Source organism: Apus apus, chromosome 1 (genome assembly GCF_020740795.1).
Source record: "Apus apus isolate bApuApu2 chromosome 1, bApuApu2.pri.cur, whole genome shotgun sequence".
Classification (NCBI taxonomy): domain Eukaryota; kingdom Metazoa; phylum Chordata; class Aves; order Apodiformes; family Apodidae; genus Apus; species Apus apus.
Genome location: NC_067282.1, coordinates 21,627,550 through 21,642,537, shown reverse-complemented (window position 1 = coordinate 21,642,537; position 14,988 = coordinate 21,627,550). Strand labels below are relative to the sequence as shown.

Here is a 14,988-nt window from a genome sequence, read left to right as displayed (position 1 = left end):
AACAACAATGACCGTCAGAATAGAAGAATCTTAATTGGGTTCAACACAGAGGCTGACAAAAGAGGCGAACAGCAGAGGAAACAATACTATACAATTCTCAAGACAATCAATCATTTATTAGTTTAAATACGTGTTGTTGGTCAGGCTGCCAGCTCTTGTGATTTTATGGTCAGCCTCATAATACCTGCCATTTTTTTCTTAAAGCCCCAGATCCTTGAACCTGGCAACTGTCTGACTCTCTGAAAGTTCTTTTTTTTTTTTTTTTCCCTTTCATCTTCCCTTTTCCTGATGTTTTCTTGTCTACTGGAAAAAAGCACAATCAGGCTGCATCTTAAAAACAGAGAAGCTACAAAAATAATGCAAATGTACTTTGATCTGATTAAAAAACATTATTTTATTATTTTCAGGGTGGTTTTGAGCATTTGGGGTTTGTTAATACTCTGCTCACTAGAATTTGGGGTCCAAACCAGTAGAGGGATCAGACTTGGCTTTCCTTGAGGGATACTTTTGAAGTCTAATTCATGTGTGGTTTTTTGCATTCAGGCCAGGTAAGCACCACCAATAGTGCTGGGTTTTATCCTGACCCCTCCAAGGACCAGGGCTTGGAGCACTATCAGCAGCAGTTCCCTGCCTGTGGCAGCTGGCAGGGGCCAGACCCCTCAGTGGGGGATGCCCCCAGGCTCCCAGATCTGCAAGCATCTGCTGCACACCCTGAGTGTTGGAGGGGGATGTGTAGGGCCAAGGTTAGGTCACCCAAGGCGTGTGTGACCCAGTTCTCTCAATATTACCTCCAGGTGCCTCTCCTTACCCTGGAGTCCAAATAGATGAGGAGTTCTGCAGCAAACTAAAGGAAGGCACAAGAATGCGAGCCCCGGAGCAAGCAACTGAGGAGATGTAAGATGCCCTTCTTTGCTCACCCTGTGCACCCCTGCCCTCCTGGGTGGCCTTGCAGATGAGTCTCCATGATGTACGGGTCTCCACGAAAAAATACCCCATGCCAACATAAGGAAAAACAACCTAATGCTGCCTTGTATCTTATTGCTGTCATCAGTACCTCCTTGTGTTGCCCACCTCCTTGGCCCTCTGGTCCTCCCATGGGGTAGGAGAGAGTGAGGAGAGACATGGACCCGAGCCCAGGGCACCACTGGAGCTGTGCTCCAAGGGGAGCTGAGCTAGCAACCCAGAGGAAGAAGGTCATTCATTCTGCCCCGGGCTTAATATTTACCGACATGTACACAGATAAGTGCTGGAGGAATGTGACATTATTAACATTGCCTGGGCTAAGGAAGCGACAGCAAAGGCTTCCTTGCAAACACTCGGGTGATGAGGATCCACCCTTTCCCGGAGACAGTGTCTGATGGCAGAGGAAGGTGACAGGGACTTGCAGCCTCCCAGCGTGTGCTGCCTGTAGGGTTTGTCTGAGCTCCTCCACTGCGACCTTGGCTGTCACTCCCCTGTCCCCTGTCTTTAGGTGCAGCCTCCAACTTCTGCTGCTTGGCCAGCACTTTTTGGAAGGCCTGTGAGGGGGGTGGCAAGTGAGACCCTGAGTTTGCAGCCCCTCTGCCATGGGAGTGGGATGCACCCTGCCTGGGAAGGCACCTGCACCACACCCAACACGGAACATGCAACCCGTGGCAACAATTATTTAGGACCATAAACATTTCCAGGATATTTTACCTCTGGAGGCAAAATCAAGTATGTGTAGACATCTTTAGTGCCTTTTTGAGTGCTATGTCATGACTCTAAATAGCAACACTTAAAAAAAAAATAGTTCTGGAAGAAGAAAAAGGATGCAAGCCAGCCATGCCTATCTGGGAGTATTACCCCCTGGCTAATTTTATTATCCTAGTGACAGTAGATAAGAGCTTTTTTTTCTTTCTCTTCCACATATTTATTGCAGGAAGGAAAGCTTGGCTCAACCAATACGAGGAAGTGACACATTCATAAAAGTCATCTTAGGATGCCTTAACTTAAACATTGCCAGTTAATAGACATGTTTAATACTTTAGTTTTAATGCTTAATTAGGAATAATAAAAAAATCCAACAAGTATGACTAATTGGCTAAATTATTCTTCTGATGTGGTCTTCCCAGTGTCTTGCAGAAAGGTGTTTTTCTTTTTCTGTGGCAAGTTTACTCTTTTAGTAAGGGTGTTGGAGAGCATCTCTGTAAGATCCAGTGGGCTCAGGAGTTACCTCTATCGATGACAAGATGCCAGAGCCTACACTGCCTTGGATCAAAGTGAGCTGTAACCCCACCATGTGCTCATTTTGCTTTTGTTCTCACAGCTACCAAATCATGCTGGACTGCTGGCAAAGCAATCCCGATGACAGACCAAGGTTCTCTGAGCTGGTGAAAAAGCTGGGTGACCTGCTTCAAGCAAATGTCCAACAGGTAATAATGTCACGATGGTTTGCTGTCACCAAGGCAGGGGTGACTGCAGAGTCCTAGGAATAAAATGCTTTGATTTCTTGTATGTGTTTAGGAAGGCAAAGACTACATACCCCTCAACACTATATTTACAATGGAAAGTGCGTTTCCCCCTGCATCTGATCCCCTGTGCAATGAAAAGTTTTCTGTTACAAGCTCAAGTTGTGGAAGCACTGAAAATGTCAGGTGAGACATGCAAGATTAAGACAGTTTGTTGGGTTTGTCCTGGTTTGGACCTGACTGGGAGAAAACACCCAGAGACACCCCACATGGCTGGGGTGTCCCACCAGGCACTGAGACACCACTGCCAGGATCCCGTTGGACTGGGATGAGCCCATCAGGGTGTCCCTGCCCAAGGGGACCATCAGGTCACCAGGCTCAGGCACTGCGATAAGGGCAGCAGTAAAGACCCCAGGGGTGGGGCGTGAGCTTTGGGTGGGCTCTGGTTAACAAGTCCCTTTTGTGTAAACTACCTTGGTGACAGGCAACAGCTTAGAGAAACAGAGACATACCCAGTGCTTCCTGCTTACGCACTTCACACTCTCACCAAAAATTGTCCTGCTTTTTTTGTTGAACAGATACATAAACACTTTTAAAATAAAACCACCCCAACGCATAAAGACGTTTGAAGAGCTTCCCATCAAGGAAACGCTTGTATTTAATGTAAGTGACTCTTGGGCCAAAAGGTATGCTATTTATTTCTTTTTATTTGTGTGACAGATTTATAAAGAGAGGATCAAGATGGGGTTTTCCGCTTTGTCAGCTCTGCTGATACAAGGTGCAAGAATAGCTGTGCTTGCAACAAGGTGTTATCCCATGTTCTACAAATTGGGGCATAGGTCACATTTCCATTTGAGGTTCTTGGTGTGAACAAATCCTGTTATCAGGCAGACAAGCTGGGGACATGTCTAGTAATGGGGCACACATAATGTCCTGGGCAGGGGGAATATGGGTGAGAAACTGGGAGAAGCTTTTAGTGACCCAGTTGTAGTCATTAAGCAGTGGGAGGTGGCAAGTGCACAGTGGTGCTCTCAAGATTGAACTACTGGCTGGCCAAACCTCACCTTGTGTGTAGACATCTTTCTTTAAACACTCTGTACCTGTGTTAATGGCATGTGTCTGCTGCACCCCAAAGAAAGGACAGTTTGTGAAGGCACTGTTAAATACCTGGGCACTGCAGCACCTCCAGCAGCATCTGCCGCCTAGAGCTGTCTGTGTATAAGCAACCCAAATGATGCTGAAAATTGAAGAGTAATTGAACAGAATATAAAAGTAACTTCCTACAGTTAACACCTAATGGGGTTGTGTCTTTTTTTCTTGAAGGATTACCAAGCCGACAGTGGGATGGTGCTGGCTCCAGAAGAATTAAAACGCTTCACGTGGACAGGCAGCAAGCAAAAACGGACACTCTTTGGGTCTGTATTTTATGTTTCCTTCTTCTGCGTCACATTTTAGAGGGAAAAGGAGGATTCAAGGTCTCTGTCATAAATCAAACCTAGTGAAAGTAGCTGATGTGTCCCCAGTCCCTGCAAACACTCTGACTGAGGTGTATTCTGCTCAGTTGAGACAGCAGTCAATCAGCTCCCACATCTAACCCTCCGTACCCCTTTGATGAAACAAATAACCCTCAACCTCTTTGATGCACATCACCAATATGATTTATTAGCACTCTATTGACCAGTCTGATCCTGAACTTAATGCCAGGCTGGACAAGTGAGTGCCAAAGAACACTGAACCAAGGCAGAAGCAGCTAACTGTAGGAAACGAGCCCTTGGTGCGGACAAGGAGGAACGGGTGGCTATGAAGGATTTGCAGTTTTTTCTGCAAGTCCTCAAGAACACCCCAGCTGGGACAAGGCTCCCCCTGCTTGTTTTTTGCCCTTCTTTTCCATGACTCAGCTAAGCACAGCCCATTTAACACCCATGGGCTCAGGATGCTAAAGTGGCAACTTTACAATAGATGGATGTGAGGGCCTCACTTCTCTTCCTGCCTTTAAGCACTTGAATATATTGGCCACCTTCCTCCACCTAATTCCTGACAGCTGCCCAAGCAGGGAACTAGGCTGCTTTAAGAAACACGTTGCACTGACATGAACTCTCTGTAAATGGGAAGTGTTTATTTTCTCAATGCCAGTGATGTCTCAGTTCCCAGTGCTGGGAAGCTGGCAGTGACTGTGCCTGGTTTTGGCTCACTGCTCTCAGCCAGCCCAGGGGACTGCCCAGACCCAACCCATCGTTCATCTTATGCTGGCAGGAGGTCAAGGCCATCCTGCCATCTTGCCTGTGCTGAACTTGTCAGCGACTTGCAGCTGGGCAGGCTGAGAGGTGTAGTATTGTCCCAGTGAACAATTAGAGCCGTCTGAGACGTGCGGTCAAGGCAGAGAGGACTTGCTTAAAGAAAAATTCTAGTGACTAAGAGGGCGTTGGTTAAACACACAGAAATACACGTACAAGAGTGTGCACACTCACACAGCCAAAATACACCCTGTGCAAGGCAAATGTGCTACTGGCAGGAGTCTGAAATGGGGCACTGCTCATGTGTGGCAAAGCTGGGGTGATCCAAGCCACAGAAAAGAGGCTTGTGAGCAATTTTATGGTACTTCGATTTTATTGAGAGAGTTTTAGATACTGTGAGAAGCCAGGTGTTACAGAGCTTGGAATGCATGTGGTATTAGAGGGCTCCAAAGGATGCAATGGTTCCTCAAAGCAGGAATCATTTTAATTTGTTTTTTTCATTTCTGCAAATGTGATGTTTCAGAAGGCTGCTGCCAGCCGCAGAGGCAACACAGCAACCCCCCAAATGAAGTGCATGAAATGCCTTTTTCTTTGCGTGGCACAGAGTACACAGAGTGTGCCTCAAACATCACTCCAGAACTGCTTTAGGGAGCATTCTCAGCTGCAGAAGGAAAAGGAATGCTTGGATGGGGAAAAAAAATTGCACACAACAGAGGCTGCTAGAAAGTAAATCCTCAGGGAAACGGAACAGTTGGCTGAGAACATGCAAGGTCATCTGGTCTGCAAGCTGAAGAAGTGGTACTGAAGTGCTATGCCAAAAAGCACTCTTGTATGTGAATGAACACAGCACACACATCTTAAAAGTGGTAGTTTCTTAGCTAAGCATCCTCTACTTAGCCTAAATTGGAGCAGTAAATAAATAGTTCTGAATGTAGTAAGTAGAAAGGCGATGCCGGGAGGGGTGTGACATGTAAACTGATCTAACCAGATGCATAGTCCTGCTTCCTCCCTGGCATCTCAAGCACCCTTCTCTGTGGTTCAGCCCCCTCTTTTGTACTGACATTTCTGCTTGCTTACCTTGCAGAGATGGTTCAGGTTGCTGGATTATCAGAACAACAGCCCCAGAATAGGCACGAATACTGCAGGAGCAGTAGCAGCTCACCGCCAGGGCAGCTGGTGCCAGCTGACATTTAGATCACCTTCACTGTCACCTAACTGCTCCCAGAGCACTTATCATCACACTGCAACCCTCAGCATGGCAGTTCAGGACACAGACAAATGCACTGACACCAGGGGGTGGGTCCTGAGCAGAGGCAGAGGCTGCTGTGGGGCTGTGCCCTTGCTTCTCCCGCGGGCCTGTGGGCTGGGGCAGGCTGGCCTGCCTCCCCGGGGCTCCCGCACCTCCCTGCTGCCCAGGGCAGAACCACCAGGCCCAGAGTGGTTTATTCTTCATTTGAAGCATCTGAAATGAGCCTGCCAGGTGGGGTGATGCTTTCAGACCAGCACAAGGGGGTGTGTGTGCGCCCTGGAGCATGGCATTGGGGGATTCAGACTTGGCAGGGCCACATCTGCCACCACAGCACTGAAACACTTCATAGGGTAGAAGGAGCCAAACCTGGTGCATCCTACCGGACCCAGAAGTGCACCCAGGGTTTGTTTCACAGGAAACTAATCACAGAATCGTTTGGGTTGGAAGGGATCTTCAAAAGTCAGCTAGTCCAACACCCCTGCAGTGAGCAAGGACATCTTCAACTAGATCAGGTTGCACCAAAGCTCCATCCAACCTGACCTTGAATGTTTTGGTTGACTCCAGGAGTGAGCTAGAGCATGCACTGGTGCTTACTCAATGTGACCAACCCAAGAGCCAGGTCCTACAGAAAGCAGAGTAGGGAGTCAGCTCACCTGACAATACAGGGGTACACCACTGACTCTCTTCTCCTTGGGCTTCTACTGCCTTGGAGGGAAAGGCACAGACATGCAAGGCTCACCCTTAGTTTCACTCTACAAAACAAGCATCACCTCAAACCCTGGGGAGCCCCTCAAGCACAGGTGGTGGCCAGGAACACACCAGAAATGATTGCTGTATGTCTCCAACTTGCTGTTGCCATTGAGACAAAAGTGATACTGTGAATAGCGTGACAAGATATAAATCTTTATTAATACAAGGACTAAGGTAACAAGATCCCAACAGAAAGGTTTGGAGGAAAGAACAACCTTTGCAAGTGGTAAGGATCTCAATTGCAACTCTCTTCTAGCATCTCAGTATTGGTGAAAAAGCCCAACCTGAGTAAGCCAAAACTGTCTGCTGGCTCCCTAAGATTCACAATTACAATGTAAATTACAGAAGTGTTTCTCTTTAAACCCATCACAAAAAGCCCTGAGTCTGTGACTAACCTTGTCACATAGTTACAGAATTTATCCCAAGGCAATTACTTGTCCATCTGCCAATAGATGCAGTACAAAAATATGGGATGCATCTGCAACCCTCAGTAGGAGGGCTCCTCCTCATGAACTCCATCCATCTACAATCAAATGTAATGGGGTGATCTTTTTGAAAGCAGCTTCCAATTTCTTACAGTAGGACAGAAGACAGACACCACACTCCTTGAAAAGCACATAGTCTTGTGAGTTAGACATTGAAGAAACAGTGAAATCTAACAGAAACTGTTAGTTCTCCATTTCTTAATTAGGGAAGGCCCTGTGCTACCAGTTCTGTGCTTTCCTTAAAGATCTAACAGTGCAAATTAAAACAAAACCCCTGGGCTCCAAAAGCCTCAACAGATGTTCTGTCTTCTCTGGAATTGAAGACTAGGGCTGCCAGTGTTCCTGACCTTATAAATGGAGAGGGACGGAGTGTCCATGAACTTTTAAAACTATAGGAGAAGGAATCTAATTTTAGTCATCACAGTCCAATGTGTGTTTACATTAGGATTTTACGTGTAATCAATAATAGAAAATGCTCTGGCTTTTCCTTTGTCTACAAATAAATAATTGGTATCTATGTACAATAGCATCAAAATTCTCTTTGCCTTAACTTTCTTTGTTATTGAAAGATCCCTTTCAAGCACTGCACTCTCTGAGTACAGGTGAGAAAGGGCTGCAAGGTGATGTGCATCTTAAAGTGGCTCAGCTGAGAAGACATCAAACACCTCTTGCAACGGGCATCTTATAAAAGGCAGCCTTCAGGCTAACTGGTCCTTTATGTGTGGGTCAGAAAAACTCTTAATTCAAACCAGCAGTTCTTGTCTGCTTCTGGTAGAAGCCTATGAGAGGAGACACCAAGACTTTGTGACCTTCCTCACAAACAACAGCCATTTATCTTGAAAATTCATGCCAGCATTAGGCTTTGGGAACAAACACCTACACTAGTAGCTTTCTGCTTTTGCCCAAAGGCTTGAGATCTTTCATCACTTCACTCCTTCCACTCAAAAAAACCCCAGCTCCCCTGGAAGGAACATTTAAGTGTGAGGAACATATGGAGATCTACAGCCCAGCAGCAGCACAGATGCCAGACACTCCACAATGCTTTGCTCTGCAATGAAGTTTCACTCTCTCACAGCTGCCACTAACAAGCAATAGCGCTTAGGCTGAGCAGCCAAATATTCCCTGCAAGCACCAAGACTCTTAATACTTAGAGTGACTGCAAGAACTTTAATAGAGATATTCAGCCACAGCATCTCTGTTCAGAAGGGGACTTGAGGGAGACAGAGGAAGGCTCTTTCAGTCCCCCGTTCCACTCTCCCATTGAGCAATCCCATCTGCATTGATGCCATTCCCACCATCTGAGAATAAACAAAGCTGCTTCTTGTGATGTAGCTTTGTTCAAGCCATTTAAACAAACACTCATACATGTTAAACAGGCTAACAGTGACACTGCTCTGTTACAGCGTGAAAGGTGCCAGCAGGAGTAAGGAGTCTGTGCTTTCTGGAATAACCAAGCCAAGAAGCTTCTGCAGTTTCAGTTGTGACCAGCTCAGTGACTCCAAGCAAAGATACACTTACGGTAACGAGGTGCTGGAGAAAATGAGAGTGTGCCATTCTCCTCCTCCTGACTACAACTCTGTGGTCCTTTATCCTCAGCCACCCGTTTAAGTAGTTCTAGGCCAAGTTTTAAATATGCATTTAATCCAAGAAGGTTCTTCTGAAACACTGTCGGTTTAAAAACTTTGACCCAAATAATTTTAGTTATCCTAAAATTTAAAAAGATCTCATTGGCTTCATCTCAGTGATCTGCTTTTCTACAGCCCGCAATAAGTGTATACAAAATGCAGCAAATTACTAATGCTTAAGCCTTGAGTTTCCCAATGCTCAACATCAACAGCTGCCACCAAAATTACCCAGTGCTTCTGAAAACCTGAATGGTCATCATTACAAAGAAAACCACTTTGCTGTTTTGTCCCTGGCAGCAGGATTGTATTTCATGGTCCAGTCACTCAGCCTCTGCTCAGCCCCAGATGCAGCACCAGTGTCCTGGTCAGGAGAGGCTGCTGGGAGCTGTCAAGACACAGGGTGAATCTGCCAGTAATGCTGGAAAATAAAGGACTCTCCAAAAAGACAGAAACAAAAAACAGATGAGGCTCCATGGCTTTTATGAAAAGTCTACTTTGAGGAACTTGGAGGAAGGTTAGTGCTCCAGGGAAGCTGAATTAGCAAGGTGGGGATGGGGGATTATACAGCTCTTACTGCTCTGGATGGCAAACACAGTAAGGAGTTTTGCAAGGCAAGAATTTCAAACGTGTGTTGCAAAACACAATTGGCAAGGAGAGAGGAGAACCAAGATCAGAGCCAGGGCTGCAACAACAGGGAATACAGATTAATTCGGTTTGGACAAGCCTGCTGAAATCAAGTAAATATTCTTGAAGTTTTGCACTTTGTCTGTTTGCCAACACACACACTGGAACCAAACCACAAGCTACATATGTTAAAGCCAAGCTCCATCCACAAAATCTTGTGGACCTTCTAACACTGCACTAATTATATTTTATTTATGGGAATCTGTCTGAAAAGACAGGATGGCTACTAAACTGCATATACTTTAAATGAAATGATCTCTAGAGAGTTTGAAGAGATTATTTAGAAATGAGAAGACAATCTCCTTGTAAAGTTAGGGCAGCTTTCTATGAAGACAGTTGAATATCCAGGTTAGTTACCCATCTATATGTATAGGAAAAAAACCCAGACCATTCATTCACAACAGATTTCTGTGTAGCATCTCAGAAAGGGTATGAATGTTCTTTGAGAAACACCATCCCCTTTCACTTTTGAATGCACTATTGAAATGAGAGTTGGCCATTTAACAGTAGCCCTCCCAAATTAACAACTACTGCCCAATCTCAGCTTCTCATGGTCCAGTATCAATATATGTTAACTAAAATGCTACATATTAGATATGGTTTTGAAGTAAAAATTTAGCTTAGGAGCTGTGAATGTAACTCACTAACAGACACCTTTTGTGTATCTACAAAGAAAAATGTTCTTGGATGTTCAAGAAATATGTATCACTACTTCTAAGCTGAGTATCAATTTGAGATCTTCCTGGCCAAGAGATCATAAATTTTAAGTATCTATTGCACTGTCTCTTGCTGGTAAAGTACATTTTGATCTTCATTAAAACAAAAGGATAGTTTAAGAACTGCTTCTTAACTCCAATTGAGCAAAATAGAAATGGGATGATGCATCTCAGAGGAAATGTTTGCACAGTGTAAATATATAAATATGCTTTTTGTGCATAAATATTTAAGAAAACTGGACTACAAAGATTACTTTTATATGAACCCCCTATGTTTCTTTAGATGTGAATAACTCTTACTTTGTCTTCTGTTTTCTGTCTTCATCTCATGTATTTGACTGCTGAATTCATACAATAAAGTTTGCTTTTGGAAGAATCTGCAGAGTTCTGTCAAATGAGTTAATCCAGAGTCAGACACTGCTGCAGCAGATGATTCAGCATTGGACAGCAGTAACACATCTGGAATGAGTCAGGTTTGTGAGCAAAGAACATGGAATAATTGCATGGAAAGCACACAGCAAAAGCAGACACAGTGACGGGCACTGGTATGGCTCCCTCTGTGATTGACATCCTCTAGACTCAGTGTACCTAAGTAGTTTAGGAGATTTCTACCCCACCAGTAATTCATCTCACCTTTGCTGTTTAGCAATACAGGGGAAAAAAAAAATCTGGGAAAGGAAGCTGTCCACATGCAGTTCTCACTTTGTTATTGGGCAAAAAAAGCTCAAAAACATGGAAGGGAACTTAAACAGAAGTTTTCAAAATTAAGTCTCATCTAGTAAAGCAGACCTGATCCGACAGAAGCAGATGGGACTTGACTTGGGAGTCAAGGAAATGTGTATGATTCCAGTCAACAACATCTGTAAGTTTCAGGACATCTGATATACTCTTAAGTGACAAACACTGAACACACTTTGTGACTCACGATTGTTTCAACGCCGCACTGCAGCCAGAGCAAATGCAAAAGAAATGAGAGAATGAAACAAAATTCCAGCACCCAAGTTGAAAAGCTTCACTTCCAACTTCAGAACTTCACATTGTCAAAATAAGGCCACGTTATTTCTGGTATTCTTTATTAAAAATACTGCTGTACACATGAAGAATGAAAACAGGATTAAAGATGAGTAACACATATTGGGATCATGACATTAGAACTTAACATACTGGTGCTTTTTAGGGGAAGCAGTTGACACCTGAATTACTGAAACAAGGGCAAATAAAAAATACATAGGTACCCTCAACAAAATATTTACAATATAGTAAATACAGCAACAGAATTTAAAACAGGTACAAAAATCAAAATGACCAACATCAGATGATTTCAAAGGTTGTCCCTTCTGTGCTTTTAGCTGTAAAAAATAGGAAGGTCAGAGTGAGATTTCCCATCTGGGAGGGCACATCCTGGTGGCTCTTCTTTTTAAACACAGATACACAGTTCTTCCTATGAATGGTTCAAACTACAACTTTAGGACAACCTTCTAAATGGAATTAAAATGGGGTAGAAGAGCTCTCCCCCAAAAAACACCCAAGCTGAACTTCAGACTGTTCAAATCATTCCCAAATATGGACCAAAGAAAATAAATAGAAAACAAAGCTCAACTTTTTTTTTTATATGTATTACCTGACACCAAATATTTTCTGGCTGACATTATGTATGAAAACTTATTAGCTGTCTACCTTTTTATTTTTAAACCAAGTCCTGAGGTTATTAGGGGCTGAAGCAAACTGACATTATGCAAATACACACAGGTTTGCAATTTAGACATGTCTTGCAGAGGGTGGTGTGCTGGTCTAAAAAGGATGAGAATTCAAGCCCTATTTTACCCCTGCCTTACACTTTCACAAAATATTGGTCCACAAATTAAATTTTCAAAGGTTCCCAAACCCCACAACTGAACAGATGATCCCCTTTCATTTTCAAAGAAAACAATACTGGAAAAAACCTCAGCCCGCTTATAAATTAAGCATTTCATATTTCTTCTAGAATACAAGTACTTCTTTTTTGTACAAAAGAATTACAATATGATTTGTCAAAAAACATATAAAAGACAGCTGCTCTTCCTCAAATACATGAGCTAATGATAAAAGACTGTTTTGCATGTTCACTTTTCAAAGTCCCTGTCCTTTTATATTAAAAAGAACATTCTGGCAACTGTTGTAGTTTGAATATTAAACATTATGTTCCTTTTAAAATTCATTCGATCAAATGCAACAATAATCGATTTTTAAACTCAACAACTGATGCTACCTAATGTGGATTCAACCACATTTTCTAAAATGTGTAAAGCATGCCCCTAGTCTTCAAAGCTTTCGATGTGAAGAGAGTTGCTTTTTTCTTGATGCAAGTCTCAAGGCGGAGAATCATTTTAAAGCTTAAAAAAGTGGACAGAGAAATATTAAAAACTTCTCTGAAAACTACAAATATTGAGAATTATTAAAATTGATGTCAGTAACATCAGTTGCAAGTGCTTAGAGTCTGTCCTGACCTTTTGAGTTTCCACATTTTCTTCATGGTGAGCACCCAGTGCTATTAAAACATTCAGTGCTGGGAAAGGATAGATACAGTCTTCACTACTGCTTTAAGAAAGGAAATTCCTACATATTTGGCAGTCTTCGGTATCAAAGTGTAGGTGTTTAACTAGAAATCCCATAAATACCCAAGTTTGGAGACAACTGCATGTCCAAATATTAGAAAGGTAATTGAGGAGGAAAATTCCACTTTTGAGACTGAATTATTTCAGGAATATTCATGTGTTGAGTATTATCAAAAGTAATGTTACTTTGGGCTAAGCAGTGACTGCAAAGGCACAGCAGATCATTATCCCTCCAGATTCAGGCTGTAAAACTTGAAAAGCTCTTGATGCCAGACAACTGCTGTGTTTAGTTAATCTTCTTTTAACAGTGTCTTTGTATCTGTATCCAGTGTAGCGTACCATAATAAAGCTGTGGTTCAAAGAACAGAACTTTATACAAAAATTATACTGTAAATAACCTAAAGTAATACACTCCTGAAACTTCAGGCATTTAAACAATTTCTTTAAAAAAAAAATATTAAAAAAATTGCATAAATGTAAATGCTTCTGACTAGCAGGAAAACATATAAACAGTTTTTAAAAGGCGCTGGTTGTGTTTAGAGCAAGTTTGATGTGCTCCTTAACTTCCAGATGTTTCCCATTATGCTATTTTCGTCACTTCGCTTAGACAAAGTTTAAATCGAATGACAGGGGACTTTCTTTTTTGTCAATTCACCCATACTTCACTTGACTGGTTTAAAAAAAGTTTCTTCTTCTCACGTTTCTTTGAGCTAACAGTGGGTGGCATACAGAGCTTGCATACAACACACTTTTACAGCGGTTACAAACTGAACGGTCATTAATAGAACACAATTTTGTTAAATTATTTACCTGGTCCTTTATGCTATTCTGGGTGCAAATAATATTAAAAAATGGATAAATTTTGCTATTTCCTCAGTGACAAAAACGTATCCCAGAAATGTCCTTGCAAAGAGTTTCCCTTAAGTATACAATGTGGCAAAACTTCAGAGATCAGAAAAGTCTAAAAAAAATTAAAATTAGTGCATATACAAGTGGAAAAAATAAAAGCAGGAACATCATGCACCTGATGTGTTCCTTAATCTAAAATAAATTCTTCACAGATAAAGCCTCCAATGGCAGCCTTAGCTCTAGGATAAGTGAAACATTCTTCCCTTCAAGTAACAGTGTACCTGACTGAAGTGCAAGCAGCTTTGCTCATCTCCTGTTTGTTTCCCAAATGTGAAATGAGATGACAACAACAATTCAGCTGTAGTGCAATTTGCTATCGTTTAAGTTCCTCAGCAATGTCCTGCATGCTTTCAGCAAATACTACAACTGACCATTTGCGGCTGCAATCAGTTCTTGAAAAGTATTTTCAAAGCAGCGTTTTAAATCGCTGTAAGTTACCACAAGTACACTCTTCTCATCTCTGGAAATGAGGCTTATTTTTTCTGGCACACCAGCATCTAACTGTAACAAGAATGCAAAAGATAAAATAAAAGAAGTGTGAAAGAAATGGCAAAACATTTCCCCAATAACAAAAGCAATCAATTTCTTGGCAAGTGTGTTGTCGTGGGGCGATTCAGATCCTTCCTCTCTGTGGTGTTAGCAGATTTGAACTGCACCACAACAATGTACTTGCCAAAAAAATCGAGACATTTTGGTCTTAACCTGATGGACATTCCAGACCTTTGGACTACGTTACCGTTGTTTTTCTTCCCTTTCCATAAAGCTAATAATCCTGCAATGCTATCTTCCCCTGTGGGGAAAGCCTAGCAAAATTTCTGCATTGCCCCTGATGAACAAAACCACATTTGACATTACATTTGCACAGAAGATCCACAAGTCTCCACACAGAATAGGTAAATTTCTTCTTGCACACTCTGCAATGAAATAACGGATAGACCAGCCCCGGGTAATCCAGAAACTAGTACAAACCCAAACCTGTTTCTGGGAGTACTGTAAACAAACTAGTTCCTAAACTGTATGGCACACTTAATCCCTTACTCTTAGGAGGAAAAAGAAAAACAGAAAAAAACTACCTAAGCAAATCCATAAGCAAATAGGTAATTAGGGGTTAAAGACTAAAGTCAATGCCACATTTGTCTTCATGTTTTGTTCTGACTTCTCAAATTCAATATTAAAAACCTGTATGTTACACTATGTACCTTAGAGATGTACCACTAAATTCTAATTTGGAACTGATGAATATCCTACTTTACACAAAGTCCTTTCCAACACTCTATCTTACATCATCCTTACTTTGCAAGAAATGTTCACCA

The 14,988-nt window shown here is 42.5% G+C and overlaps 2 protein-coding genes across 8 annotated transcripts in view; one reads left to right on the top strand and one right to left on the bottom strand.

The window, feature by feature from the left end:
* The window catches only part of FLT1 (fms related receptor tyrosine kinase 1), a 108,820-nt gene extending 98,272 nt beyond the window's left edge, over nt 1–10,548 (top strand). Inside the window, exons 25-30 of the mRNA XM_051615622.1 lie at nt 795–894; nt 2,288–2,393; nt 2,485–2,615; nt 3,008–3,092; nt 3,753–3,844; nt 8,551–10,548. Of these exons, the coding sequence (XP_051471582.1) occupies nt 795–894; nt 2,288–2,393; nt 2,485–2,615; nt 3,008–3,092; nt 3,753–3,844; nt 8,551–8,755 (719 nt within the window). The 3' untranslated portion in view covers nt 8,756–10,548. The remainder of the gene's footprint in view (nt 1–794; nt 895–2,287; nt 2,394–2,484; nt 2,616–3,007; nt 3,093–3,752; nt 3,845–8,550) is intronic.
* A 680-nt stretch (nt 10,549–11,228) lies between these two features.
* The window catches only part of PAN3 (poly(A) specific ribonuclease subunit PAN3), an 82,294-nt gene continuing 78,534 nt past the window's right edge, over nt 11,229–14,988 (bottom strand). For 5 of the 7 annotated variants that reach the window (XM_051618494.1, XM_051618503.1, XM_051618531.1 and 2 more), the window contains one exon: nt 11,229–11,521. In XM_051618494.1, coding sequence (XP_051474454.1) covers nt 11,321–11,521 — 201 coding nt within the window. In that variant the 3' untranslated portion in view covers nt 11,229–11,320. Of the gene's footprint in view, nt 14,177–14,988 lie in introns of all 7 variants that reach the window. The other 2 variants (XM_051618514.1, XM_051618522.1) reach the window with 1 other exon arrangement.